The sequence below is a fragment of the Acipenser ruthenus genome, chromosome 41 (assembly GCF_902713425.1).
Source record: "Acipenser ruthenus chromosome 41, fAciRut3.2 maternal haplotype, whole genome shotgun sequence".
Classification (NCBI taxonomy): domain Eukaryota; kingdom Metazoa; phylum Chordata; class Actinopteri; order Acipenseriformes; family Acipenseridae; genus Acipenser; species Acipenser ruthenus.
The window spans coordinates 6,281,740-6,309,352 of record NC_081229.1 but is presented as its reverse complement, the minus strand read 5'-3'; the positions used below and the strand labels follow the sequence as shown (position 1 = coordinate 6,309,352).

The following is a 27,613-nucleotide window of genomic DNA, read 5'->3' as shown; positions in this document are numbered from 1 at the left end:
ATAATAATAATAATAATAATAATCTTTATTTATAGAGTGCATTTCATACACAATGGTTCAAGCTCTTTACAGACAGTTAAAAACAGAGCAGTATATTTTAAAAATACAATAAAAAATAGAATAAAATACAAATACAAATAAGCTTAAAAAGTGGGAATTAAAAGGCTAAGTTATACAGATTTGTCTTGAGCCTGGATTTGAACATTTCCAGGGAGGGATCTCTTCTAACTGACTCAGCAGGGAGTTCCAGAGTCGAGGGGCTTGAACACACAAGGCTGCTGCTCCCTTCCTCTTTAGCCTCGCCCTTGGAACACAGAGAAGGGCACAACTAGCAGACCTCAATACCTGTCGAGGCTCATAGGGAGTCAACATCTCTGTCAAATAATCTGGAGCCATCCCATTTAGAGCTTTATATGTTACATTAAAATCTTAAAATCAATCCTGCATACTAAGCCACGCCCCTTCCATGTCATTTTTCAATAAACCCTCCCCATTCTCCTCTCTAGACAGGAAGTCCTGGTCGAGGGAGGGCCCTGACCAGGAAGGGGCGGGCCTTGAGCACGATGCCGGCCTGTCCAGTGAGGTCTGGGGGGCCCTGGCCGTGCGGGGGAAGGAATTTGAAGTCACGCAGCAGGTGTGCGGTGAAGAGGAAGAGCTCCATCCTGGCTACAGCCTCGCCCAGGCAGAGCCTCGCTCCCACGCCAAAGGGGAGCAGACACTGCAGGGGCACCCGCGGGGCAAGACTGCTCACAAAGCGCTCTGAGAGGAGAAGAGAGAGGGCTGAACAAAACTGGCTGTTTGGTTCTAGTTCTGTAAAATTAATAGCCGTTTTACCTCCTTATAAAAATAGGCGTTAATTAAAAACTGGAGGAAGCGTTTTGAAAGTACAGCGCACTGACTGGAACAGATCCTGACTGCATGTCTTACCAGGTCTGAAGCTGTGTGGATCAGTCCATTCCCTGGGGTGGTGGTGTGCTGCGTACAGGTTTGGGATCACGACTGTGTCTTTAGGGATGAAGTACCCGGCGATGCTGCAGAAAACAAGAGGAGCAGCCAGGGCCAGCTTCACAACAGCAGGGTGCAATGGGTTTGTTTTGTTTGCTTCATCAGCACTTGACAAAAAACGTGTGTCTGCGTCACAAGGATGGCTTGTGGTGACGTCAGGCCAGGGAGAGACAGACGACAATACTGCGAGTGAAGCGCTGATGCACGTTTTAATACGAAAATAAAAGGTTTAAACAAACAAAACGGTGCACAGAAAACATAACGGCACGATGGCCAAAACAAATACTCAGAGACACACAAACAAACAAGTATTGTGCTGTTTAAACCCAGCACGAGTAGCAACTGTTATGTTTCTTTATTTCTTAAGTTCTTACAATCTCGCTCTCTCGTTCCACTGAACACCCAACCCAGAGTGAGAAATCCGTGACTCTTTTATGCAGCTGGGCCTGGACTCGCTTGCTAATCAATCATTCAATTAGTCCAGGCACAGTCTGCATGTGAACTATTTGTGACTTCCCCGTGCCCACACACCAATATACATTTTATCTCACCCGTGCACAACCCAAACTATACGAAATAACCCAAAATACACCCAGGGGCGGGCAGCACCCCGTCACAGTCCTCCTGACAGTTTCTTATAGTTTTAACCTTACAATTCCGATTGACGCTATGGATAAAATGATCTCTGTCACATGCTAGTCGCCTGGTGGCGCTGTGTGGTACTGCAAGCTAAGGGCCATATTCAGAAACAACACTGAGTGGGCATGTTCACTGCCAAGTTAATGCTTTTTTACAATGAGAAAGTGCACGCATTTCTCTCTCAAATGTTGTTTGTAAATATTGCTGTGTGCTTCACCTGCTGTCCCTAGTGGCCCTGTGCGGTACTGCAAGGGGCGCCACTGGTCTGAGTCTCAGCACCTCGTTGATGGTGGCGGTGAGGAAGGGCAGCCGGTCTCGGTCGCTGTACAGAGGGTAGCGCTGGGAGCCCAGCACATCACACAGCTCAGAGTACACCTGCTCCTGCACCTGGGAAACAGCACAGCACAGTGTAGAGACATTGCAAACAGCACAGCACAGTGCTGAGACATTGCAAACAGCACAGCACAGCGTAGAGACATTGCAAACAGCACAGCAGTGTAGAGACATTGCAAACAGCACAGTGCAGAGACATTGCAAACAGCACAGCACAGTGTAGAGAGGGAGGAGGGAGGGAGGGATGGAGGGTGTGTGAGAGGGAGGAGGTTAGAGGGAGGGAGGGTGTATGAGAGGGTGCGAGGGAGGGAGGAGGGAGGGTCTGTGAGAGGGTTGGAGAAGGGAGGGTGCAAGAGGGAGTAGGGAGAAGGTTGTGTGAGAGGGAGGAGGGAGGGAGGTTGTGTGAGTAGGAGTATGGAGGAGGGAGGAAGTATGTGGCAGGGTGGGTGTGTGGGAAGGTGTGTGAGAGGGAGGGAGGGTGTGCAGGAAGGAGGGTGTGTGAGAAGGAGTAGGGAGGGTGTGTGAGGGAGGGAGTGAGGGAGGGTGTGTGCGAAGGAGGAGGGAGGAGGGAGGGTGTTTGAGAGGGTAGGTGTGTGAGAAGGAGGGAGGAGGGAGGGTGTGTGAGAAGGTGGGTGTGTGGGAGGGAAAAGGGTGAGAGGGTGTGTGTGTGGGAGGGAGGAGGGTGGGATGGTGTGTGAGAGGGAGGAGGGAGGGTGTGTGTGTGTGTGTGTGGGAGGGAGGAGGGAGGGTGAGTGAGAAGGAGGAGGGAGGAGGGAGGAGGGAAGGTGGGTGTGTGAGAGGGAGGAGGGTGGGATGGTGTGTGAGAGGGAGGAGGGAGGGAGGGTGGGTGTGTGAGAGGGAGGAGGGAGGGAGGGTGGGTGTGTGAGAGGGAGGAGGGAGGGACGGTGGGTGTGTGAGAGGGAGGAGGGAAGGATGGGTGTTTGGCTCACCTCTGGCCGGTGCAGCAGGAAGGCTATAGCCCAGCACAGCCAGGCTGCGGTGGTCTCAGTGCCTCCGATGAACAGGTCCACGATGCTCATGTGGATGTGCTGCTCTGTCACTTGCTCCTGGCTCTCCATCACCTCCGCAGGCTGGGACAGGGACTGCAGCAGGGCATCGGTGATGTCAGCTGCATCGTCATACCCAGCCCTGTCCTAAATCACAATACAGTGAGATAGAATACTATAAACACAACACAATACGATACAATGAGATAAAACACAGTACAACAACACATACAATACAACACAGCAGTGTGTGTGTGTAGCAGAGCAGCTGTATGTGTGTGTGTCTCTCACCTTGTGCTGCTGGGTGTGATTGCTCACCTTGTGCTGCTGGGTGTGATTGCTCACCTTGTGCTGCTGGGTGTGATTGCTCACCTTGTGCTGCTGGGTGTGATTGCTCACCTTGTGCTGCTGGGTGTGATTGCTCACCTTGTGCTGCTGGGTGTGATTGCTCACCTTGTGCTGCTGGGTGTGATTGCTCACCTTGTGCTGCTGGGTGTGATTGCTCACCTTGTGCTGCTGGGTGTGTCTCTCACCTTGTGCTGCTGGGTGTGATTGCTCACCTTGTGCTGCTGGGTGTGATTGCTCACCTTGTGCTGCTGGGTGTGATTGCTCACCTTGTGCTGCTGGGTGTGATTGCTCACCTTGTGCTGCTGGGTGTGTCTCTCACCTTGTGCTGCTGGGTGTGATTGCTCACCTTGTGCTGCTGGGTGTGATTGCTCACCTTGTGCTGCTGGGTGCGATTGCTCACCTTGTGCTGCTGGGTGTGATTGCTCACCTTGTGCTGCTGGGTGTGATTGCTCACCTTGTGCTGCTGGATGTGATTGCTCACAATCTCGTCTCTGCGGCTCACAGCATGCAGCAGCCTGGAGAATGCAGGGTTCGGAAGCTTCTGATTAAACAACCAGGGGGGAGAGGAAATGAATAACAACAAGAGCAAATGAATGAGAACAATACTGCTATTACTACTACGACTACTACTACTACGACTACTACTACTACTACTACTACTACTACTAATAATAATAATAATAATTTATTTCATATGATATTTAATTCATTTTAAATAAATTGATGGCTTCCAGACAAAATAGTAGTCCTGCAGTGAGTGTGTGTGTAGAGGTGGAGTGACTCTTCCTCTCAGTGAGTGTAGCAGCGGAGTGACTCTTCCTCTCAGTAAGTGTGTGTGTAGCAGTGGAGTGTCTCTTCCTCTCAGTGAGTGTGTGTGTAGAGGCGGAGTGACCCTTCCTCTCAGTGTGTGTAGCAGTGGAGTGACTCTTCCTCTCAGTGTGTGTAGAGGTGGAGTGACTCTTCCTCTCAGTGAGTGTAGCAGCGGAGTGACTCTTCCTCTCAGTAAGTGTGTGTGTAGCAGTGGAGTGGCTCTTCCTCTCAGTGAGTGTGTGTGTAGAGGTGGAGTGACCCTTCCTCTCAGTGTGTGTAGCAGTGGAGTGACTCTTCCTCTGAGTGAGTGTGTGTGTAGCAGTGGAGTGGCTCTTACTCTGAGAACAGGGAAGGAGTCGAGTGCGTTGATCAGAGGAGACCCCCACAGCGCCACAATCTCATTGAGACACGCGTGGATACCAACAAACTCACTGTCCTCCTTCTCAAACTGACAGGGAGCGACAAAGATACAGTCAGAATCAGAGACACAGTCAGAATCAGAGATACAGTCAGAATCAGACACAATCATACACACAGACGTTACTCAACAGTCAGTCAGCATGGCCCCCCCTCTCCCCTCTCCCCTCTCCCCTCTCCCCTCTCCCCTCTCCCCTCTCCCCTCTCTCTCTCCTCTCCGACTCTCACCCGGGTTCCGAAGGTGAGGGTACAGATGATGTTGCAGGAGCACATGGAGAAATCAGAGGACAGGTCCACTGCACGGCCGGCATAGCGGGACAACTCCTGGAGACAGGGGGGACAAGAGGGAGGGAGGGGAGACAAGAAGGATGGAAGGGGAAGAGGAGACAGGGAGAGGGACAGGAGGGAGGAAGGGGTGGGGGAGTTTATTTTAGTATTATTGATATTATATTATAATGATAAATATGGGCCACAGACTGAAAAACTTTGCTGATCACTGGTTAAGATAAACTGACTACACAGAGTTTCATTCTCTATCACTCTCGCTCTGCCTCTACTCTCTCCCTCACTATCTTCACTCTCCCTCTCTCCCCTCACTCTCTCCCTCTTCACTCTCCCTCTTTCACATTGCTCTCTCCCTCACACTCTCACTCTTCACTCCCCCTCTCTCTCACTCTTCACCCCCTCTCTCTCTCCTCTCTCACTGTGTCCCTCTTCACACTCTCTCACTCTTCACTCTCCCCTCACTCTCCCACTCTCACTCTCTCCCTCTTCCTCTCCCTCTTTCACACTCTGCTCTCTCCCTCACACTCTCTCACTCTTCACTCCCCCTCTTCACTCTCCCTCTTTCACACTCTGCTCGCTCTCTCCCTCACACTCTCTCACTCTTCACTCTCACTCTTCACTCTCCCTCTTTCACACTCTGCTCGCTCTCTGCCTCACACTCTCTCCCTCTTCACTCCCCCTCTTCACTCTCCCTCTTTCACACTCTGCTCTCTACCTCACTCTGACCTGACTCAATTGTCTGGCTTCTCTGGTCACCACACTCTCCAGGTTTGTGGCTCGGCAGCGCTGCAGTGCACCGTGGACCAGCCTTCTCTGAGCTCGCCACAAGGGGGAGTAATCACCCAGGGACAGGTCCTTCCCTCCGAACGAGATGCACTCCGCTGAAACACAGTAATGCACAAGACCCTACACTGAGGCACACAGCAATGCACAGACCCTACAGTGAGACACACAGCAATGCACAAGACCCTACACTGAGACACACAGCAATGCACAGACCCTACACTGAGACACACAGCAATGCACAGACCCTACACTGAGACACACAGCAATGCACAAGACCCTACAGTGAGACACACAGCAATGCACAGACCCTACACTGAGACACACAGCAATGCACAGACCCTACACTGAGACACACAGCAATGCACAAGACCCTACACTGAGACACACAACAATGCACAGACCCTACACTGAGACATACAGCAATGCACAGACCCTACACTGAGACACACAGCAATGCACAGACCCTACAGTGAGGTACACAGCAATGCACAGACCCTACACTGAGACACACAGCAATGCACAGACCCTACAGTGAGACACACAGCAATGCACAGACCCTACACTGAGACACACAGCAATGCACAAGACCCTACACTGAGACACACAGCAATGCACAGACCCTACACTGAGGTACACAGCAATGCACAGACCCTACACTGAGACACACAGCAATGCACAGACCCTACAGTGAGACACACAGCAATGCACAGACCCTACACTGAGACACACAGCAATGCACAAGTCCCTACACTGAGACACACAGCAATGCACAGACCCTACAGTGAGACACACAGCAATGCACAAGACCCTACACTGAGACACACAGCAATGCACAAGTCCCTACAGTGAGACACACAGCAATGCACAGACCCTACACTGAGACACACAGCAATGCACAAGTCCCTACACTGAGACACACAGCAATGCACAGACCCTACAGTGAGACACACAGCAATGCACAAGACCCTACACTGAGGTACACAGCAATGCACAAGACCCTACACTGAGCCACACAGCAATGCACAGACCCTACACTGAGACACACAGCAATGCACAAGACCCTACACTGAGACACACAGCAATGCACAGACCCTACACTGAGGCACACAGCAATGCACAAGACCCTACACTGAGCCACACAGCAATGCACAGACCCTACACTGAGACACACAGCAATGCACAAGACCCTACACTGAGCCACACAGCAATGCACAAGACCCTACACTGAGACACACAGCAATGCACAGACCCTACACTGAGACACACAGCAATGCACAAGACCCTACACTGATGCATTACCAGAGTTAACCCTAGTTTTCCCTGTTTATTAATATGCTTTACCATACCTCGCTGGTCTTTACAATGCTTGCCTATGCTTTACCTCATTGTGCTTCATTGCACTTTGCTGTGCTTTTATTAAGGGACATTTTCATAAGGGACAGTGTATGGAACACTGTCTGTCTGTAGTGACCAGCGGCTCATCGAACATGAACACACACCTCTGCTGATTTCCAGGCGGTGTGGATCATTTACTGGACTTGACCACAAGAAACAATCGTCTTTGCTGAAGGTACAGTCACAATGCAGCACAACGAATACGTTATGGGTGCATTCTGACACTTCAGATTGAATTTGTGTTGGTGATTGTCTGGATCACGAGCGCTATATTAATACTGCAGCGTCAAACTGAGCAGGACTGTGGGACTCTGTCTGTCTGTCTGAAACTAAACTCTGGCCGAGTGTAGTAAACCAGCTCATGGACCACCAAAACCTCTTTAATTAAATGCGCAGTCCAGTGATGCCTCGATAATTCACTGTTTTAGTAATTTAAAAAAAAATCGTGAAAAAGGGAGTTCGTTCAAATCCCTTGTTCAGTAAAGCAGTCTTTATTTTCAGCATGTTTCAGCTTTAGTACCCTTTACAATGTTCACTCTACTAAATGGTACCACAGTTGCAATAAAAGTCAGAATAATCTGATTAACAAATACATCTCCCCGTTTATTTACTATATCATTTATGTGAACCGTTTGGGACTGAAGAACTGCTGGTTCAGGACAGAATAGCAAACAGTAATTCTTCAAACTTTTAAATTTCAAGTGTTTGGATGCACAGAATCAAAAGACAATATTGGGGAATCTCTTCAGAAACACTCGTATTCGCTTTCAAAACTGTCTGCAGTGTAAGTGTTTATCACGTTACCATTTACTTCCCATCTCAGCTTAATTACATGTGCAACTTAAAATGTTTACAATAGCAAAACAATAACCTTGTGATAATTATTAACATGATAAACTTGTTATTAAAGCCAACACACACATGTCCCAAAGGGACTCGGTATAGCATTATGTGTTTTCTTCCTTCGTTTTTCTTTTACAAGTAGGAAATGTATCCATTTTTGAAAAAAAAAATCAATTCAAGATTTTCTTGTACTTTTATTTTCGACCTTGGCACCCGCATGACCCTGAGACGTATCCCCGGTTGAAACCCCTGCAGTAAAGTATAGCACGTGTACAATCCACGGACAACAGTTCTCGTGTGAATCCCCTCTCCTCCCTACCTGTATAAGAGTGCGGGCGTCCAGCGAAGTCGGACCATTTCTTGAGCAGAGCTTCACGGATCAGTTCAGTGCTGTTCAACACCACGATATCTGCACAGAAATACACACGCTGCAGTACCGGCCGCGTACCACTAGAGGGAGCGTCAGGATTTCACAGATCAATGTCATCACGCACACACTCCACACGCACACAACAATTTAACAACGTTTAGGACGAGAAGAGGCCGTTCGGCGCATCAGAGCTCGTCCGGTTCTCAGTAGCTGATTCATCTAAAAACTTTGTCAAGTCGGGTCTTGAAGATCCCAGTGATTCTGTCTCAACAACATGACCAGGCAGTCCATTCCATACCCTGTGTGAAGAAGTGTCTCCTTCGCTCTGTCCTAAATCTATCTACCAGACCCCGATCAGCACTAAGCGTGTACTGCTAATGTTACCTCCGGTCAGGCAGTCCAAGATTAGTGCTAATCAGGGTCTGTGAAAGCAAATGAAAATGTCTAACTGTGTTATAGTTTATTATGTTAGTTTAATGAGAGACAGCAGTGTATCATAAACTGTAGCAATACAATTCGATGTTCATTTATAAGTAAACGTATGCAATAATAATAATAATAATAATAATAATAATAATAATAATAATAATAATAATAATAATAATAATAATGTACCAGTGTTTCCGCTGCGCAGCCGGTAGATGTCGCCGTACCGCCTCGCTAGTCTGTTGAGATGCTCCGGCAGGTCTCTTCGCCCCAGATCGAGCAGGTTGCCGAGACCCGGCAGAGCCCACGGTCCGGGCATGCGGGCTGCTGGAGAGGCGGCGCAGGGGATGCGCAGAGTCTTCCCGACACCCCGCCGAAGAACCAAGCTGAGAAAGAGCGCTGAGCCCAGGACGAGGAGAGCGAGGGACACCAGCATCGCTGCGGGACTGGGAGGGAGAGTGAGAGCGACTGTGTGTGTGTGTAATACCGGCTGGGACGGTTTGTATTAAAGTTTGCTTGTGCGCCTGTCTATCTCTCTGTCTGTCAGTCTATCTCTGTGTCTGTCAGTCTATCTCTCTGTCTGTCAGTCTATCTCTCTGTCTGTCAGTCTATCTCTCTGTCTGTCAGTCTATCTCTGTATTTCTGGGCGTCTATCAGTCTGTTGCTGATTGTGCAAACGCGTCTGTCTGCGTGGCTGTCTAGCTCTGTCGCAGATTGTGTCTTGCTCTCAAATCAGAGTAGCTGTCTGTCCCTCAGCTACCCTGCCGGTGTTATAACGTTCTGTTCTTGTACGCACCTTCCTAGAAACGTGTTTGCTGTGGGAGTCTTGTTTTCTCTCTGTGTTAATGGGTCCTATAACGAGTCCGAGGAGCCTCCCACACGGGCGTGCGTCTTTTCAAGGGCTGGTGTTTGAGGGGCGTTCCTCGGCTGCTCGACCCTGAGAATGTTTCTGTTCCTGGAACGTTCCGCGACCATCCTAAATGGTTTACTTGAAATCACCAGGTGTTCCCGGGAACACAGACCCGACACGATGTATTACATGATAAAACATGTTTCAGTGTTAGGAATTAAGCAACTACTTTGCTTTTACTATGGGAAAAAGTAAATATTATTTTTTTACTGATTAGCAAAATACCAGGACTAAAGAAAAATAACATATTTTATCAGGGTTCATAAAATTTCTTGAGATTAGGCACCCTGATGAGGACCCCCCTCTGTTTTTGATCCCTCGGTGAGAGAGGGTGCTTGTTTGTACCACTGCTTTCATTATGTTCAGTGTCTTTACTCAGGCATTTGAGAAACTAATTCAGACCTGAACTCAGCGCTACACTGTGACTGTTCAGACCTGAACTCAGCGCTACACTGTGACTGTTCATACCTGAACTCAGCGCTGCACTGTGACTGTTCAGACCTGAACTCAGCGCTACACTGTGACTGTTCAGACCTGAACTCAGCACTGCATTGTGACTGTTCAGACCTGAACTCAGCGCTACACTGTGACTGTTCAGACCTGAACTCAGCGCTACACTGTGACTTTTCAGACCTGAACTCAGCGCTACACTGTGACTGTTCCTACCTGAACTCAGCGCTACACTGTGACTGTTCAGACCTGAACTCAGCGCTACACTGTGACTGTTCAGACCTGAACTCAGCGCTACACTGTGACTGTTCAGACCTGAACTCAGCGCTACACTGTGACTGTTCATACCTGAACTCAGCACTACACTGTGACTGTTCAGACCTGAACTCAGCAGGCAGTGTTACTTCATCAGGGTCATGCAGGAGATATTTTATTCTGAGGTCCTGCATTGAAACACAGCCTTGAAACACAGAGATGTTTGTTTTTGACAGCCTTGTGATCCAGCCATGCTGGGTTATATTACTGTGAGAAGGGTAAGAAAACACTGGAGCAGTGATTATTGAGCACTCCATGTGAACTGACATTCGTCATTTACAAGGCTATCAACACAGACCCTCCGACCACAACAGCACACCATCCATCAGCCATCTTTACACAACATTGATTTATTTAGAATGAGCTGCTCTCTCCCCCCTCCCTCCCTAAGAGAAAGGGTGCTCCCTGCAGTCCAGGGCAGGCTTGAGGCATGGAGACTGAACTGCTCCCTCCCTCCCTCACCCCCTAAGAGAAAGGGTGCTCCCTGCAGTCCAGGGCAGGCTTGAGGCATGGAGACTGAACTGCTCCCTCCCTCCCTCCCTAAGAGAAAGGGTGCTCCCTGCAGTCCAGGGCAGGCTTGAGGCATGGAGACTGAACTGCTCCCTCCCTCCCTCACCCCCTAAGAGAAAGGGTGCTCCCTGCAGTCCAGGGCAGGCTTGAGGCATGGAGACTGAACTGCTCCCTCCCTCCCTCCCTCCCTAAGAGAAAGGGTGCTCCCTACAGTTCAGGGCAGGCTTGAGGCATGGAGACTGAACTGCTCCCTCCCTCCCTCCCTAAGAGAAAGGGTGCTCCCTGCAGTCCAGGGCAGGCTTGAGGCATGGAGACCTAACTGCACCCTCACTGACCTCTAAATATACGTAAAAATAATAAATACAAACATGTGTTTCCAAACCTGTTTTATTTTCAGTGTTGTTAGAAGACAGACAGCCCCTTCTTGTATTACAGGCTAGCTTAGCTGAATCTACAGAGTGGTGCTGATTTCTTTTAAAACACTGAACAGACCCTAATAAAAGTTTTCCACAGTCACTTCCCACATGCTTTCCTTATGGTTATACATGCATTTACCGGTTTGCATTGTTTTAGCATGCTTTACAATAGCTCTTAGTGCTTTACCATGCTTTCACTGTGCTTAATTACACCTTGCTGTGCTTTTACTATGGGAAGCTTTACTAGGTAACTTTACCACGCATTCACTGTGTTTATAACACTCTTGTGCTTTTACTGTGGGAAACTCTTACAAGGATACCCGCCTGTAATCCAAGGAATTGACATTTAAAGCGTACACGCAAACAAGCAGGTTCTCTCTTCAGTGTCACCTCTTCACCGTATAAAAATCCTTCAGAACTCTCACAGCACACATGCATTCCAGTGTCAGAACTCTCAGAGCACACATGCATTCCAGTGTCAGAACTCTCACAGCACACATGCATTCCAGTGTCAGAACTCTCACAGCACACATGCATTCCAGTGTCAGAACTCTCACAGCACACATGCATTCCAGTGTCAGAACTCTCAGAGCACACATGCATTCCAGTGTCAGAACTCTCAGAGCACACATGCATTCCAGTGTCAGAACTCTCACAGCACACATGCATTCCAGTGTCAGAACTCTCACAGCACACATGCATTCCAGTGTCAGAACTCTCACAGCACACATGCATTCCAGTGTCAGAACTCTCAGAGCACACATGCATTCCAGTGTCAGAACTCTCAGAGCACACATGCATTCCAGTGTCAGAACTCTCAGAGCACACATGCATTCCAGTGTCAGAACTCTCAGAGCACACATGCATTCCAGTGTCAGAACTCTCACAGCACACATGCATTCCAGTGTCAGAACTCTCACAGCACACATGTATTCAGGAGCTGCTCTGATCAGTCTGTGTTGCTCTGGCTGTGAGTTCAGGAGCTGCTCTGATCAATCTGTGTTGCTCTGGATGTGAGTTCAGGAGCTGCTCTGATCAATCTGTGTTGCTCTGGATGTGAGTTCAGGAGCTGCTCTGATCAGTCTGTGTTGCTCTGGCTGTGAGTTCAGGAGCTGCTCTGATCAATCTGTGTTGCTCTGGCTGTGAGCTCAGGAGCTGCTCTGATCAGTCTGTGTTGCTCTGGCTGTGAGTTCAGGAGCTGCTCTGATCAGTCTGTGTTGCTCTGGCTGTGAGTTCAGGAGCTGCTCTGATCAGTCTGTGTTGCTCTGGCTGTGAGTTCAGGAGCTGCTCTGATCAATCTGTGTTGCTCTGGCTGTGAGTTCAGGAGCTGCTCTGATCAGTCTGTGTTGCTCTGGCTGTGAGTTCAGGAGCTGCTCTGATCAGTCTGTGTTGCTCTGGCTGTGAGCTCAGGAGCTGCTCTGATCAGTCTGTGTTGCTCTGGCTGTGACTTCAGGAGCTGCTCTGATCAATCTGTGTTGCTCTGGCTGTGAGTTCAGGAGCTGCTCTGATCAATCTGTGTTGCTCTGGCTGTGAGTTCAGGAGCTGCTCTGATCAGTCTGTGTTGCTCTGGATGTGAGTTCAGGAGCTGCTCTGATCAATCTGTGTTGCTCTGGCTGTGAGTTCAGGAGCTGCTCTGATCAGTCTGTGTTGCTCTGGCTGTGAGTTCAGGAGCTGCTCTGATCAGTTTGTGTTGCTCTGGCTGTGAGCTCAGGAGCTGCTCTTCAGTTCTAGTTCTCTGCCGTAGACGTGTAATGCAGGCTAGATCAGCCAAAGAGTCTTTACAGAAGTAAGAGCCAGCGCCATCTAGTGATCTGCCACTTTGGATCAAGTTGGTTTTGCTGGCAATACACTGGCTGTGCACTAGATGGTCCTGGCTCATAATATAAGACAGTTTGGCCTATCTAGCCTACATTACAGTACATATGTGTAGAACTGAAGATCAGCTCCTGAACTCAAAGCACCTTCACACAGACTTATCAAATATGAAAACGCACAGCATCTGAGTGATGGGAATAATTGCACAAAGCAGCACTCAGATTGACTGCTCACATCATACTGAGCTCAGGGGGCAGTGAAAGAACGAGAAAACGGGTACAAAACAAACAGCACTCATTGTTATCATTTTTTACAAACATAATAATACATATTAAAATAAGGGCAGCATTCACAATTTCTTAAGGAATGATTTGTTTAGGGAATGTTTTTTTAGAAATGATTTATTTTTAAAAGTGACTCCAGATACTCTCAGGTGTAACAGTGCTTTGAAAAATGAGATAAAAAATAATAATCTAACAGCTGAAAAAGGTAAAACTGCAAACTTGACTAATTAATTCAAATCCTGAACGTTCTGTGAACAAACATCCCAAACAGACGAGGCCTGGTCCAGCTCCAACTTCTTGGATTGCAAAATCGACATAAAAAAATAAATACGGGTTTTACTTACATTTATTTCTAACTGCATTTTGAATAAGCACACAGCGCCACCGCAAGTAAAAGTGGCCAAAAGATGTAACCACAGTCCGAATCACTGAAACAGCAATAGTGTATAAAATACATCAAACTGCAGGAAGACTATCCTCTGTTACAATAAGTTACATAGTGTGGTCTCGCCAGCATTGCCCTGGTACAGCACAGCGAGGCTGTGCACAGCACACAGCAGACAATGCCAGCGCACTATACTTTCTATAGACACCATGTTGGGTAGCTGCTGTAGTTCTGTACAGGGTGTTATAGTGTTATATAGACACCATGCTGGGTAGCTGCTGTAGTTCTGTACAGGGTGTTATTTAGACACCATGCTGGGTATCTGCTGTAGTTCTGTACAGGGTGTTATAGTGTTATATAGACACCATGCTGGGTATCTGCTGTAGTTCTGTACAGGGTGTTATAGTGTTATATAGACACCATGTTGGGTAGCTGCTGTAGTTCTGTACAGGGTGTTATAGTGTTATATAGACACCATGCTGGGTAGCTGCTGTAGTTCTGTACAGGGTGTTATAGTGTTATTTAGACACCATGCTGGGTATCTGCTGTAGTTCTGTACAGGGTGTTATAGTGTTATATAGACACCATGCTGGGTATCTGCTGTAGTTCTGTACAGGGTGTTATAGTGTTATATAGACACCATGCTGGGTATCTGCTGTAGTTCTGTACAGGGTGTTATAGTGTTATATAGACACCATGCTGGGTAGCTGCTGTAGTTCTGTACAGGGTGTTATAGTGTTATATAGACACCATGCTGGGTAGCTGCTGTAGTTCTGTACAGGGTGTTATAGTGTTATATAGACACCATGCTGGGTAGCTGCTGTAGTTCTGTACAGGGTGTTATATAGACACCATGCTGGGTAGCTGCTGTAGTTCTGTCCAGGGTGTTATAGTGTTATATAGACACCATGCTGGGTAGCTGCTGTAGTTCTGTACAGGGTGTTATAGTGTTATATAGTGTGGTCCCTCCAGCACTGTTCTGAGTACAGTACTATGTTTGGTAGCTGCTGTAGTCAGTCCCCAGTTTTTTTTTTCTTTATTTTTTTCACTCAAAAGAAACTCGCTGGACCAGAATCCTCCACACTGCTGGTGGTCGACTCCCCAAGGTCAAAGTTCAGGAATATGGGGGCCATGATGGGGCCAGGCTGTGTGATGTAACTTCCTGAGAACTCTGGAAAGGAGAGGAAGGGGCTGGGTGCTCTGCTTGGCTGGGCAGAGGGTTCCGAGGCTGGGGTGGGTGGGTCCATGGGGGGCATGGTTGTGAGGGAGAGCTGAGATTGGTCGATGGTGGTGGTTGCCGTGTCGTCGGCCCCCTCTCCTTCGATTGGCTCGTCTGTGGTCAGGGTCTTGCGCAGTTTAGCCCGGGCATTCTGAAACCAAACCTATGAACAGTTTTACATAATAAAAACCCATCCTGCTTGTTGTTGCTTTAGAATTATAAACACCCCAAACTGCTCTCTGTCCTCTCTGCTAATTTCTTTTTTGTTTGTTTTTTCTACCTTCTGTTTTTTTTGTACCTGTGAAATATTGGACTTTTATTGCAGTTTTCTATTTTTGACTCCTTTTAACTCAAAGCATAGGTAAGCATTGTAAAGCGCAGAGAGGTATGAAGAATATTAAGAAATATGGCTAACCAATGGTTTGCCCCGCCCCTACCTGCAGCACTCTCTAGGGCAGCCCTGTCCTCTCTGTAGCCCCGCCCCTACCTGCAGCACTCTCTAGGGCAGCCCTGTCCTCTCTGTAGCCCCGCCCCTACCTGCAGCACTCTCTTGGGCAACCTTGTCCTCTCTGTAGCCCCGCCCCTACCTGCAGCACTCTCTTGGGCAGCCCTGTCCTCTCTGTAGCCCCGCCCCTACCTGCAGCACTCTCTTGGGCAGCCCTGTCCTCTCTGTAGCCCCGCCCCTACCTGCAGCACTCTCTTGGGCAACCCAGTCCTCTCTGTAGCCCTGCCCCGCCCCTACCTGCAGCACTCTTTTGGGCAACCTTGTCCTCTCTATAGCCCCGCCCCTACCTGCAGCACTCTCTTGGGCAGCCCTGTCCTCTCTGTAGCCCCGCCCCTACCTGCAGCACTCTCTAGGGCAGCCCTGTCCTCTCTGTAGCCCCGCCCCTACCTGCAGCACTCTCTAGGGCAGCCCTGTCCTCTCTGTAGCCCCGCCCCTACCTGCAGCACTCTCTTGGGCAGCCCTGTCCTCTCTGTAGCCCTGCCCCGCCCCTACCTGCAGCACTCTCTTGGGCAGCCCTGTCCTCTCTGTAGCCCTGCCCCGCCCCTACCTGCAGCACTCTCTTGGGCAGCCCTGTCCTCTCTGTAGCCCCGCCCCTACCTGCAGCACTCTCTTGGGCAGCCCTGTCCTCTCTGTAGCCCTGCCCCGCCCCTACCTGCAGCACTCTCTTGGGCAGCCCTGTCCTCTCTGTAGCCCTGCCCCGCCCCTACCTGCAGCACTCTCTTGGGCAGCCCTGTCCTCTCTGTAGCCCTGCCCCGCCCCTACCTGCAGCACTCTTTTGGGCAGCCCTGTCCTCTTGGCCAGCTGCTCCCAGTCCTTCCCGTCAGGGTTGTGCTTCACTGCGAAGTAGGACTCCATGGTGCGCAGCTGGTGGTTCTTGAAGCATGTCCTGATTCGCTTAGTCTTCGACACGGACATGCCCTCCTGCTGCTGCCCAGCCAATTGGGGCTCGGGGCCGCCCAGAAACCCCTCCCCCTCCTCCAAGGGAAGGAGGCCTGCGGAGAAACATGGCAGGGCTGGTGTCACAGGAAATCGGAAGACCGTGAAAAAAGTAGACATTGCCTTTACTGCGCAGGCACGAATTCCTCAAATTAAAGGGAGGGTTCCCGGCGCAAGTTGGTATTTTCTATCTGTGAACTTTAAATCGCTGAACACCCTGTATGTCGCTGTTTTTGTTTTAAATTGGTTACCATGCAATTGTAAAATTGGTAAACTTTACCTCCTGCCCTGTTTACAAAGGCTGGAAGGTAAAGATACATTTCTAAACGCCCGGGACTGTATATTATTATTTGTCATGCTACAAATATTCAAATACAATTAATACATGCATTATTTTGTATATGTGACTAATCATGCATTCATCGTGTGATGTATTTGTATGTGCAATTAGATTCATGTTAAAATGTGTTATCTTTTTATAAAAATTGAACAGGAATTTGTGTGACCCCTTCTCCATACAGCTGAGTGGAAATGATCTTTTTTTTAAAGTTGTAATATTATAGTCTACATATCAATATGAATTATTTTCATCACTATACTACCCACCCCAGCTGAATTATTATTTATTGAACACGACCACAGTAACAGTTAGCACAGCTAAACGTTTACCATAGAACGATGTACTGCAAACTTAATGCTGCATGTTGAAGCAGTGAGATAAGGTACAGCGTATTAAACATGGTAAATGCACAGGATAACTAGTCGAAAACTGCAAATTTACCATGGTAACTGAAAGCTCACACACTCTCACACACTCACACACTCCTAGTCCTCAGTATCTGTCATGTCTCTCCCTCCTTCCCTCTCTCACACACTCCCAGTCCTCAGTATCTGTCGTGTCTCTCCCTCCTTCCCTGTCACTCTCTCACACACTCTCCCAGTCCTCAGTATCTGTCGTGTCTCTCCCTCCTTCCCTCTCTCACACTCTCCCAGTCCTCAGTATCTGTCGTGTCTCTCCCTCCTTCCCTGTCGCTCTCTCACACACTCTCCCAGTCCTTAGTACTTGTCATGTCTCTCCCTCCTTCCCTCTCTCACACACTCTCCCAGTCCTCGGTATCTGTCGTGTCTCTCCCTCCTTCCTTCTCTCACACACTCTCCCAGTCCTCAGTATCTGTCGTGTCTCTCCCTCCTTCCCTCTCTCACACACTCCCAGTCCTCGGTATCTGTCGTGTCTCTCCCTCCTTCCCTCTCTCACACACTCCCAGTCGTCAGTACCTGCTGTGTTTCTTTCTCTCTCAGTGGGCGTGGCCCTACGCTTGCGGAGGCGTGGTTTTGGGGTGTGTCCATGGGTGGAGTGTCTCTGGCAGTATAGGTCACCACCCCTCATGGTGAAGAGGTCGCCGGGTCGCAGCGCGGCTCCGCAGGGCAGGCAGGTGAAGCAGCGCAGGTGAAACACAGAGTCCCGCGCGCGCATCACCAGAGAGGAGGCGGGAACCCCGAGCCCACAGCGAGCACAGCACTGCACACAGAACCGGCTGCAGAGAGAGAGAAACAGAGAGTCAAACACAGAGAGTAACACAGAGAAACACAAGAGAAACAGAGAGAAACACAAAATCAAACACAGAGAGAAACACAGAGTCAAACACAGAGAGAAACACAGAGTCAAACACAGAGTCAAACACAGAGAAACACAGAGTCAAACACAGAGTCAAACACAGAAACACAGAGTCAAACACAGAGAGAAACACAGAGTCAAACACAGAGAGAAACACAGAGTCAAACACAGAAACACAGAGTCAAACACAGAGAAACAGAGTCAAACACAGAGAAACAGAGTCAAACACAGAGAGAAACACAGAGTCAAACACAGAAACACAGAGTCAAACACAGAGAGAAACACAGAGTCAAACACAGAGAGAAACACAGAGTCAAACACAGAAACACAGTCAAACACAGAGAAACAGAGTCAAACACAGAGAGAAACACAGAGTCAAACACAGAAACACAGAGTCAAACACAGAAACACAGAGTCAAACACAGAGAAACACAGAGTCAAACACAGAGAAACACAAAATCAAACACAGAGAGAAACACAGAGTCAAACACAGAGAAACACAGTCAAACACAAAGAAACACAGAGTCAATCACAGAGTCAAACACAGAAACACAGAGTCAAACACAGAAACACAGAGTCAAACACAGAGAAACACAGAGTCAAACACAGAGAGAAACAGAGTCAAACACAGAGTCAAACACAGAGAAACACAGTCAAACACAAGAGAAACAGAGAAAAACAAAGTCAAACACAGAGTTAAACACAGAGAAACACAAGAGAAACAGAGAGAAACACATTTCAAGCTAAAATACTGTTTTTGATAAAGAGAGGATCTGTCTCCCCGCTCTCCCTGGGTTTACCTGTAGTAGTCCTCCTTGCAGTAGATGGCGCCGTCCTTTGAGAAACAGGTGAGCTGGGCATCGAGGGCGCACTGGCACAGGCTGCAGCGCAGACACCCTGCATGCCACTGCCTGTCCACCGCCAGCAGGAAGTACCGGTCATAGACACGCCCCCCACATCCTGCACAGACCACACACCTCTCCCCATGCACCTCCTGCAACACAGCAAACACAGGGACAGTCCGGAACAGAACTCAAACACACTCTGAGACACACACGAGACACTCACACACACACTGTGACACACTCACACACCGAGACACACACAAACACAGAGACACCCACACTGAAGCACACACACTGTGACACACTCACACACCGAGACACCTACACTGAAGCACACACACAAGACACACACACACACACTGAGACACACACAAACACAAACAGGGTTCGCTGTTGTGTGATGAGGAGGAGTCTCCCCCACCCCGGGAGCGTCAGAGCCAATGTGGCGCCCCCTTCGGAGTCCCCAGCAAAGTGCAGCTCTGTACTCACACTGTGTCCCTGTATCTGTGCAGTGAGGCTGGGCTCTGTACTCACACTGTGTCCCTGTATCTGTGCAGTGAGGCTGGGCTCTGTACTCACACTGTGTCCCTGTATCTGTGCAGTGATGCTGGGCTCTGTACTCACACTGTGTCCCTGTATCTGTGCAGTGATGCTGGGCTCTGTACTCACACTGTGTCCCTGTATCTGTGCAGTGAGGCTGGGCTCTGTACTCACACTGTGTCCCTGTATCTGTGCAGTGAGGCTGGGCTCTGTACTCACACTGTGTCCCTGTATCTGTGCAGTGAGGCTGGGCTCTGTACTCACACTGTGTCCCTGTATCTGTGCAGTGAGGCTGGGCTCTGTACTCACACTGACACCCTGTATCTGTGCAGTGAGGCTGGCTGGGGGTTTGAAAGCCCCTCTCCTCTGTACTCACACGGTGTCCCTGTATCTGTTTGAAAGCCCCTCTGCTCTGGGGGGTTGGTATCTCAGAGAGGGGGTCTCCTCCAAATCCTTGTAGAAGCATTGCCGTGAAACTGCCGCCCTCTGCCATGCTGGGTCAAAGGACACTGTGTGAGAGAGAGAGAGAGAGAGAGAGAGAGAGAGAGAGAGAGAGAGAGAGAGAGAGAGAGAGAGAGAGAGAGAGAGAGAGAGAGAGAGAGAGAGAGAGAGAGAGAGAGAGAGAGAGAGAGAGAGAGAGAGAGAGAGAGAGAGAGAGAGAGAGAGAGAGAGAGAGATGATCTGTAGAGATCTGAACGCCAGGTCAGGCATTCCACACCCATCAGCTCCCACAGAGACAGTTATGCCCGGGAGATAAATAAAAATGGGAGACAATTACTGCAGTTCTGTCAAGGCCTGGGCCTGTACATTGTTCACGGTAGGATCCGAGGGGACTCTTTGGGAAGATACACCTACAGCTTGGCTATTGGCAGGAGTGTAGTAGATCACACCATTACTGACCTAGACCTTCCTCTATTCATGCATTCACTGTCAGGCCTCAATCCCCTCTGTCAGATCACAGCAAACCACTGCGTAGCGAAACAGCAACACGCAGACACAGCCCAGCAAGCTGAACAACCTCAATCACTCCTACAGATGGACTCCAAACAGTGCAGAACAATACCAGAAAGCAATCGAAAACCCAGAAATCCAGTCATTAATAGACACCTTTCTGGTCACCGCATACCCACACAGTAACGAAGGAGTAAATCTGGCTGTACACAATCTGAATAATATATTTAAACAGACAACTTTAAAAATAATGAGGAACACTAAAAGAAAAAACTGAAAGAAGACAATTGGTTTGACAAAGATTGAAAGAATATAAGAAAACAACTCCAGCAATTATCAAATCATAAACACAGACAACCAGACAACCAAGAGTTTCACCTCAGATACTGTGAGACATTAAATAAACAAACACATCAATAAACAACTGACAGATTTCTGCAAAAGTATCCTGCAAATACAAAGGAAAACTCCAAACAATGCATGCAGGGCTGAATTAGGCCAATACCCACTATTGATTAATATTCAAAAACGAGCAATTACATTTTGGCTTCATCTAAAAGATAGCAACCCAGACTCTTACCACCATAAAGCCCTGCAATGCCAAGTGCACAGCCCAGAGAAGAGTCCCCTCAGCCAGCTGGTCCTGAAGCTCACTGCACTAACACCAACCAGCTTCAGGACAGCACCACTCCAACACACACAATCAGAGTAAACCAAATTACAGCACAACCCAAACAAGATATCTCACCCATTGGGGGACACACAAGAAAACACAAAGCAAACTGGAATGCTATCGGGCCCTAAAAAAACACGACACCCAGGCTGAATACCTGAACAGGGTGAAAAACAGTAAACAGAGACAGACCTTAACAAAGTACAGGCTCAGTGAGCACAGCCTGGCCATGGAGACCGGCCGACACAGGCAGACATGGCTGCTCAAAGAGGACAGGCTGCAGTGCACTAAATATAATTAAATAAGGGAAGCCTTCTTCCCAAAAATAAAACATCTCTGCACAGAATTCCCATACCTGCCAGACCCAGAAAAACTCCCCATCCTCTTAGTAGAGAAGACAAGCTGTGTAGAAGAGGCAGCCCAGCCCACAAGTGCATGTCACAGCCTGAGGGGCAGAGTGAACACTGAGGCTCCTCACACAGGGAGGGAAGACAAAATAGTATAAAATACTATTATAACTGTTATGCTTTGGCAATACTATGTACTTGGTCATGACAATAAAGCACTTTGAATTGAATGTAATGTGACACACAGACAGGCAGACAGCCTCCAGATTCTGATCCTCTCAATAAACATGCTAAAGAAGGTCCTTAGCAAGCATCATCACAATCACACAAGCGATTCTGTACATAGATGTAAATGTGTAAGAGTGATCTAGTCTGACACAGACAGCCTCCATACACCCCCAGACTGCTACACTTAATACTTGAGCTTGAGAATGTCCTGACTAAGTTTCATCACAATCGCACAATCGCTTCTCTCAATATATATATATATGAAAATGCAAGTGTGATATAAAGGCGGTCTGACACACACACTGTTTCCATTTAGACATGAGTAAGAGGTCCCCCTAAATAAACAGCTGTAGTCAAAAGTCTGCACACCCGATGGAAATGTATAATTTCTAGAACTTTATCAAAAACAAAGAATTATAGGAAAAATCTTGTGTAGCAAAAGTTTTGCTATTGTGGATAAGGAAAAAACGTTTCAAGAAATAGATTATAATTATTACAATTATTTATTTCAGCAATTTTTTTTGCAAAACTCCTAAAATGCTAATTCAAAAGTATTCATACCCTGATGAGGAATATAAAATGTATCGCTAGTTGAGGCACCTTTAGCAATAATAACCTCTTTTAAACGACTATAGGATATTTGTCAATAATCTTTTAGCATGATTCTTTAGTGATCTTTTTGACCGTTCTTCAACGCAAAATTGTTCCAGTTTATTCAAATTCTGAAGATTTCTCTTGTGCACAGCCTTCTTCGACTCATACCAAAGATTCTCAATCGGATTTAGATCTGGACTTTGACTAGGCCATTCCAGAACCTTGATTTTATTCTTTAACCATTCTGAAGTAGATTTTGACGTGTGCTTTGGATCTTGTTGCGTTGGAACATCCAGTTGTGCTTTAAACCAAGTTTTGTAGCGGAGGGTTTCAGATGATTGGCCAATATCTTTTGGTATGCTGTGGAATCCATTTTACCATGAATTGGATTCCTGTGCCATTAGAGGAAAAACAGCCCCATAGAAGGATATTACCACCTCCATGCTCGACAGTAGGTATGGTGTTCTTTTCTTCGTACGCCTCACCACACTTTCTCCAAACTTAACGACATGCAGCATGACCAAATAACTTGATTTTTGTTTCACCACTCCACAAAACCTTTGACCAGAACTCGTATCCATCATTCAAATGCCATTTTGCAAACTTTTTAAGCTATTGTCCTTCTGATGTTTTCCTAAGAGTGCCTTTTTCCTTGGCCTGCGACCATTGAGACCTTCTACTTGTTCTTGGTGAAACAACCTTCTTTCTTCCAGAATGAGGGAGCGTTGTGACAGTACCATGAGTCTTGTACTTCTTGATAATAGAAACAGTAGTTGAAATTAGGATACTCAAATGATTGGAATTTTTCTTCTATCCTTCTACAGCTTTATGACAATAAATAATTGTCTGCCTGTTTCAGATAGCTCTTTACGTTTTCCCCATATTGACTTATTGGTAATGACAGCAATCATCCTATGACCAACCCTTTTATACTCTCTAAGAATGTTCTTGATTAGCCAGTGTATAGGTAACAAGCTCAGGTGTGTCTTTAAGCTCATAGTAAAACCAGGAATAGAGCAAACCGCTATGCAATGGGAGTCTTATTTCCTACCCCTCTCTGAGATCTACTAATAAGATCCACTTGGGAACTCCAGCATGGAACAGCTACGGTACGCGAGCGCATTGTTCTGAGCTCCTTCACTGTGGAACTCCAGGTTATATTCGGAAAGTCAAACACAACTTTTTAAAGGTACAGAACATTTCTTGATCTGGCCTTTTACCAGCAGTTCATAGCTTATTTTCAGTTTGTTTTTTATTACATCATAATACGACATGCACAGTATCAGATTACATGAGGCGCACTATGTGAATGGTTAATATGTTGAAAATCATCTCTGAAGAGAAACTGCCTTACCTTGAGTGAGTTTCTGCAGGAGACAGGTCTGGAGTCCAGTCTGAAGATGCCTCTCTCTCTCTCTCTCTCTCTCTCTCTCTTCTTCGCTGAGTGCAGGTGTGTTTGTGTCTCACCTGTTTGATCTGCTTGTGAGGGGAGAGGAAGGGAGGTGCAGGAGAGGTGCAGCTAATTCGGGGGGGGGGGGTTCGATTGGGGGAGGGCTCGTGTCTATTCCTCTGTGGTTGCTCTCTGCTAGATAATGAGATTGTGTCTTCCTGCAGTAAAATAATTGACTGCGCAGGGACCAATTTAAAATATATTGGAAATGAATGAGCAGGATTCACACACACGGACACATAGAAACACAGTCAGACACACATACACACAGAGACAGACATACTGATATACACACAGAGACTGACATGTACAGATACATACATACAGACACACACGCTGCAGTTACACCCAACTTTGGTGTATGTAAACAAACTGGAAAGCCAACAAGGTCTCATTGCGGATGGAGTTCAGACTCACAGAAGGTTGACCCGTGAATGCTGTCTGCAGTAAAACGCAGGAACCAAGACAGAAAGGGATCATATTTTAGTGCAATGGAGCTTGGAAGCCCAGAAGGCTGGACTTTGTAACCAGTGTGACACTGATTCAGTCTCTCCACTGTCTGTGTGTTTTGTTCAGTGGAGGATGAAGTGTGTCTCTGATTCAGTCTCTCTACTGTCTGGTCACACTGGTTACAAAGTCCCAGCCTTCTGGGCTTCCAAGCTCCATTGCACTAAAATATGATCCCTTTCTGTCTTGGTTCCTGCGTTTTACTGCAGACAGCATTCACGGTGTCAACCTTCTGTGAGTCTGAACTCCATCCGCAATGAGACCTTGTTGGCTTTCCAGTTTGTTTACATACACCAAAGTTGGGTGTAACTGCAGCGTGTGTGTCTGTATGTATGTATCTGTACATGTCAGTCTGTGTGTATATCAGTATGTCTGTCTCTGTGTGTATGTGTGTCTGACTGTGTTTCTATGTGGTCCGTGTGTGTGAATCCTGCTCATATCATTTCCAATATATTTTAAATTGGTCCCTGCGATGAGTTATTGCTTATTCTACAAAGATATTCTAAAATGGCTTGGACACATTTGTTGGTACCCCTTAGAAAAGATAATAAATAATTGGATTATAGTGATATTTCAAACTAATTAGTTTCTTTAATTAGTATCACACATGTCTCCAATCTTGTAATCAGTCATTCAGCCTATTTAAATGGAGAAAAGTAGCCACTGTGCTGTTTGGTATCATTGTGTGCACCACACTGAACATGGACCAGAGAAAGCAAAGGAGAGAGTTGTCTGAGGAGATCAGAAAGAAAATAATAGACAAGCATGGTAAAGGTAAAGGCTACAAGACCATCTCCAAGCAGCTTGATGTTCCTGTGACAACAGTTGCAAATATTATTAAGAAGTTTAAGGTCCATGGAACTGTAGCCAACCTCCCTGGGCGCGGCTGCAAGAGGAAAATCGACCCCAGATTGAATAGAAGGATAGTGCGAATGGTAGAAAAAGAACCAAGGATAACTGCCAAAGAGATACAAGCTGAACTCCAAGGTGAAGGTACGTCAGTTTCTGATCGCACCATCCGTCGCTTTTTGAGCGAAATTGGGCTCCATCGAAGAAGACCCAGGAGGACTCCACTTTTGACAGAAAAACATAAAAAAGCCAGACTGGAATTTGCTAAAATGCATATTGACAAGCCACAATCCTTCTGGGAGAATGTCCTTTGGACAGATGAGTCAAAACTGGAGCTTTTTGGCAAGTCACATCAGCTCTATGTTCACAGACGAAAAATGAAGCTTTTAAAGAAAAGAACACCATACCTACAGTGAAACATGGAGGAGGCTCGGTTATGTTTTGGGGCTGCTTTGCTGCACCTGGCACAGGGTGCCTTGAATCTGTGCAGGGCACAATGAAATCTCAAGACTATCAAGGCATTCTGGAGCAAAACGTACTGCCCAGTGTCAGAAAGCTATGTCTCAGTCGCAGGTCATGGGTCCTCCAACAGGATAATGACCCAAAACACACAGCTAAAAGCACCCAAGAATGGATAAGAACAAAACATTGGACTATTCTGAAGTGGCCTTCTATGAGTCCTGATCTGAATCCTATCGAACATCTATGGAAAGAGCTAAAACTTGCAGTCTGGAGAAGGCACCCATCAAACCTGAGACAGCTGGAGCAGTCTGCTCAGGAAGAGTTGGCCAAACTACCTGTTAACAGGTGCAGAAGTCTCATTGAGAGCTACAGAAAACGTTTGATTGCAGTGATTGCCTCTAAAGGTTGTGCAACAAAATATTAGGTTAGCGGTCCCATCATTTTTGTCCATGCCATTTTCATTTGTTTTATTATTTACAATATTATGTTGAATAAAAAATCAAAAGCAAAGTCTGATTTCTATTAAATATGGAATAAACAATGGTGGATGCCAATTACTTTTGTCAGTTTCAAGTTATTTCAGAGAAAATTGTGCATTCTTCGTTTTTTGTGGAGGGGTACCAACAAATTTGAGCACGTCTGTATGTATAGATCAATAGACAGACATTTTTTAAAACATATTTCAGTACATTTGATGCACTAACTTTGCCAATGCTTGTATGACTTGTCATGCCAATGAAGCCCATTCTGAATTTCAATGCAAGAGAGATTCGAGGGAAATGTGACTTGGCAGAAAAGATAATTGGCCCCATGGGAACGGCTTGTTTTGTGCTTGTTGGAGTCATCTGTTTTTTTCAAACCATCCCAGACCACAAACCCCAAGGAGTAATTATGCATAGAGTTCTTTACAGTGCAAGCAAGTTCACTGTCTGTAAACCCCCACCCAACCCCCTCCACACACACACACAATATCACACACAGACCAATATACACACACTATCACTCACAGACTAATACAGACACGCAATCCAATAAATAAACAAATAATAATAATCCCTCAGACTGAAAATGAAACACACAATTACAGACTGAAAGATAGATTGAAACAGTTACTCACAGACTGAGATAGAAACATACATTCATTCACACAAACTGAAAGGCAGATACACACACACATGTTTTTTTCAATGTCTTCAGATTAGTTTTAGTATACTGAGCATCAAAAGAAATTTATCACATATTTGAGCATCAAATGAAACTTATCATTTATATTTGGATAAAATTCACTAGATGTGATCAAAAAATGACAAACACTGTTTTAGAGCAGGTCCAGTGACTTTTTATTGTGCTGATTAACAATTGACATTTTACTGTCTAAAGTTATGGGGGGACAGGGGATACTGTGAAAGTCACAGGCTAGTCGCGTGTGTGGCAGCGTTGGAAGCAATACAAGCAGTACATCTGCGACGCATGCTTTGCACCAGGTTTCGGATGCTGTCTTGTGGAATCCTGACCCATTCCTCTTGTAGTGCCTGGATAAGCATCTGTCTGTTCAGTGGTCTCCCAGTTCATGGCCTGTCATTGACAGAGTGTGTCTGGTTATAGTCTCACCAGGTTTGAAATTGCTGGCTGTGAGCACCCAAGACGGCGAGCCACAGTACGCTGCCCTAGTCCAGCCTCCAACATGCCGATTACACGAAGGCACTGCTCTCTCGACAAACGTGGCATATTGGTGTTTTTCTGTGATTTTCTTTATTGCTTTTATTCAAGCTTGCAATTCAATTGCACTCCATACCCAGTGTCCAATCAACTGTCTCACTAATTAGGTGATTAAGTGCATGTGCTTCAGTCATAGTCACTCAAGCGTGTCGTGGTCAAGTAATCGAGTGATTAAAAGAAACCAAAAACATTTCGTCAATGTCCATCATTTATATACTTATTTCTTTTCGAAAATAAATGTGTTAATAGTGATACGTTTCTTTTGATGCTTGGTATATAATTTAGGATGATACACACACTGACAGGAGACAGACAAAGACACTGAGTTCAGGAGCTGCTCTTCAGTTCTAGTTGCCTACCACAGACACCATGTAATACAGGCTAGATCAGGTAAAGTGTCCATCAGTCAGTGTATTCCAGAAAG

At 46.9% G+C, this 27,613-nt stretch overlaps 2 protein-coding genes across 5 annotated transcripts; both read right to left on the bottom strand.

Moving 5' to 3' along the window:
• Positions 1-7: 7 nt before the first annotated feature.
• LOC117433933 (steroid 21-hydroxylase) lies at positions 8-9,593 on the bottom strand. 4 transcript variants are annotated; one of them, XM_059010986.1, is made up of 10 exons: positions 8,854-9,593; positions 8,188-8,277; positions 5,571-5,725; positions 4,788-4,883; positions 4,480-4,590; positions 3,787-3,873; positions 2,928-3,131; positions 1,862-2,025; positions 928-1,031; positions 8-759 (listed from the first exon to the last, which is right to left on the bottom strand). In XM_059010986.1, exons 1-10 carry the CDS (start codon positions 9,098-9,100, stop codon positions 503-505), a joined length of 1,515 nt encoding a protein of 504 aa, XP_058866969.1. In that variant the 5' UTR covers positions 9,101-9,593; the 3' UTR covers positions 8-502. The 4 variants fall into 4 exon arrangements, 3 of the variants coding, with proteins under 3 accessions (XP_058866969.1, XP_058866968.1, XP_058866970.1); XM_059010985.1 differs by having other exon boundaries at positions 1,862-2,031; positions 8,854-9,591; XR_009311378.1 differs by having other exon boundaries at positions 626-759; positions 1,924-2,031; positions 8,854-9,592.
• A 5,205-nt stretch (positions 9,594-14,798) lies between these two features.
• LOC131709032 (LIM/homeobox protein Lhx2-like) lies at positions 14,799-23,669 on the bottom strand. The gene is made up of 6 exons (XM_059010639.1): positions 23,557-23,669; positions 19,786-19,918; positions 18,825-19,018; positions 17,685-17,944; positions 16,236-16,465; positions 14,799-15,119 (listed from the first exon to the last, which is right to left on the bottom strand). The coding sequence occupies exons 2-6, from the start codon at positions 19,900-19,902 to the stop codon at positions 14,799-14,801; spliced, it is 1,122 nt and encodes a 373-aa protein (XP_058866622.1). The 5' UTR covers positions 19,903-19,918; positions 23,557-23,669.
• Positions 23,670-27,613: the final 3,944 nt, after the last annotated feature.

Bases quoted from the DNA above. Each gene is read 5' to 3' on its own strand.
- LOC131709032 (XM_059010639.1), bottom strand. From the start codon at position 19,902: ATGGCAGAGGGCGGCAGTTTCACGGCAATGCTTCTACAAGGATTTGGA. The intron at 16,466-17,684 runs GTACTGACGACT...GTTTCTCCGCAG, and splicing joins GAGAGAAAGAAACACAGCAG to GCCTCCTTCCCTTGGAGGAG. The intron at 15,120-16,235 runs GTAGGGGCGGGG...GTTTGGTTTCAG, and splicing joins TGCCCAAAAGAGTGCTGCAG to AATGCCCGGGCTAAACTGCG.
- LOC117433933 (XM_059010985.1), bottom strand. From the start codon at position 9,100: ATGCTGGTGTCCCTCGCTCTCCTCGTCCTGGGCTCAGCGCTCTTTCTC. The intron at 2,032-2,927 runs GTGAGCCAAACA...GCTGTTTCCCAG, and splicing joins TCCTGCTGCACCGGCCAGAG to GTGCAGGAGCAGGTGTACTC. The intron at 760-927 runs GTAAGACATGCA...TTCTCCTCTCAG, and splicing joins TCCACACAGCTTCAGACCTG to AGCGCTTTGTGAGCAGTCTT.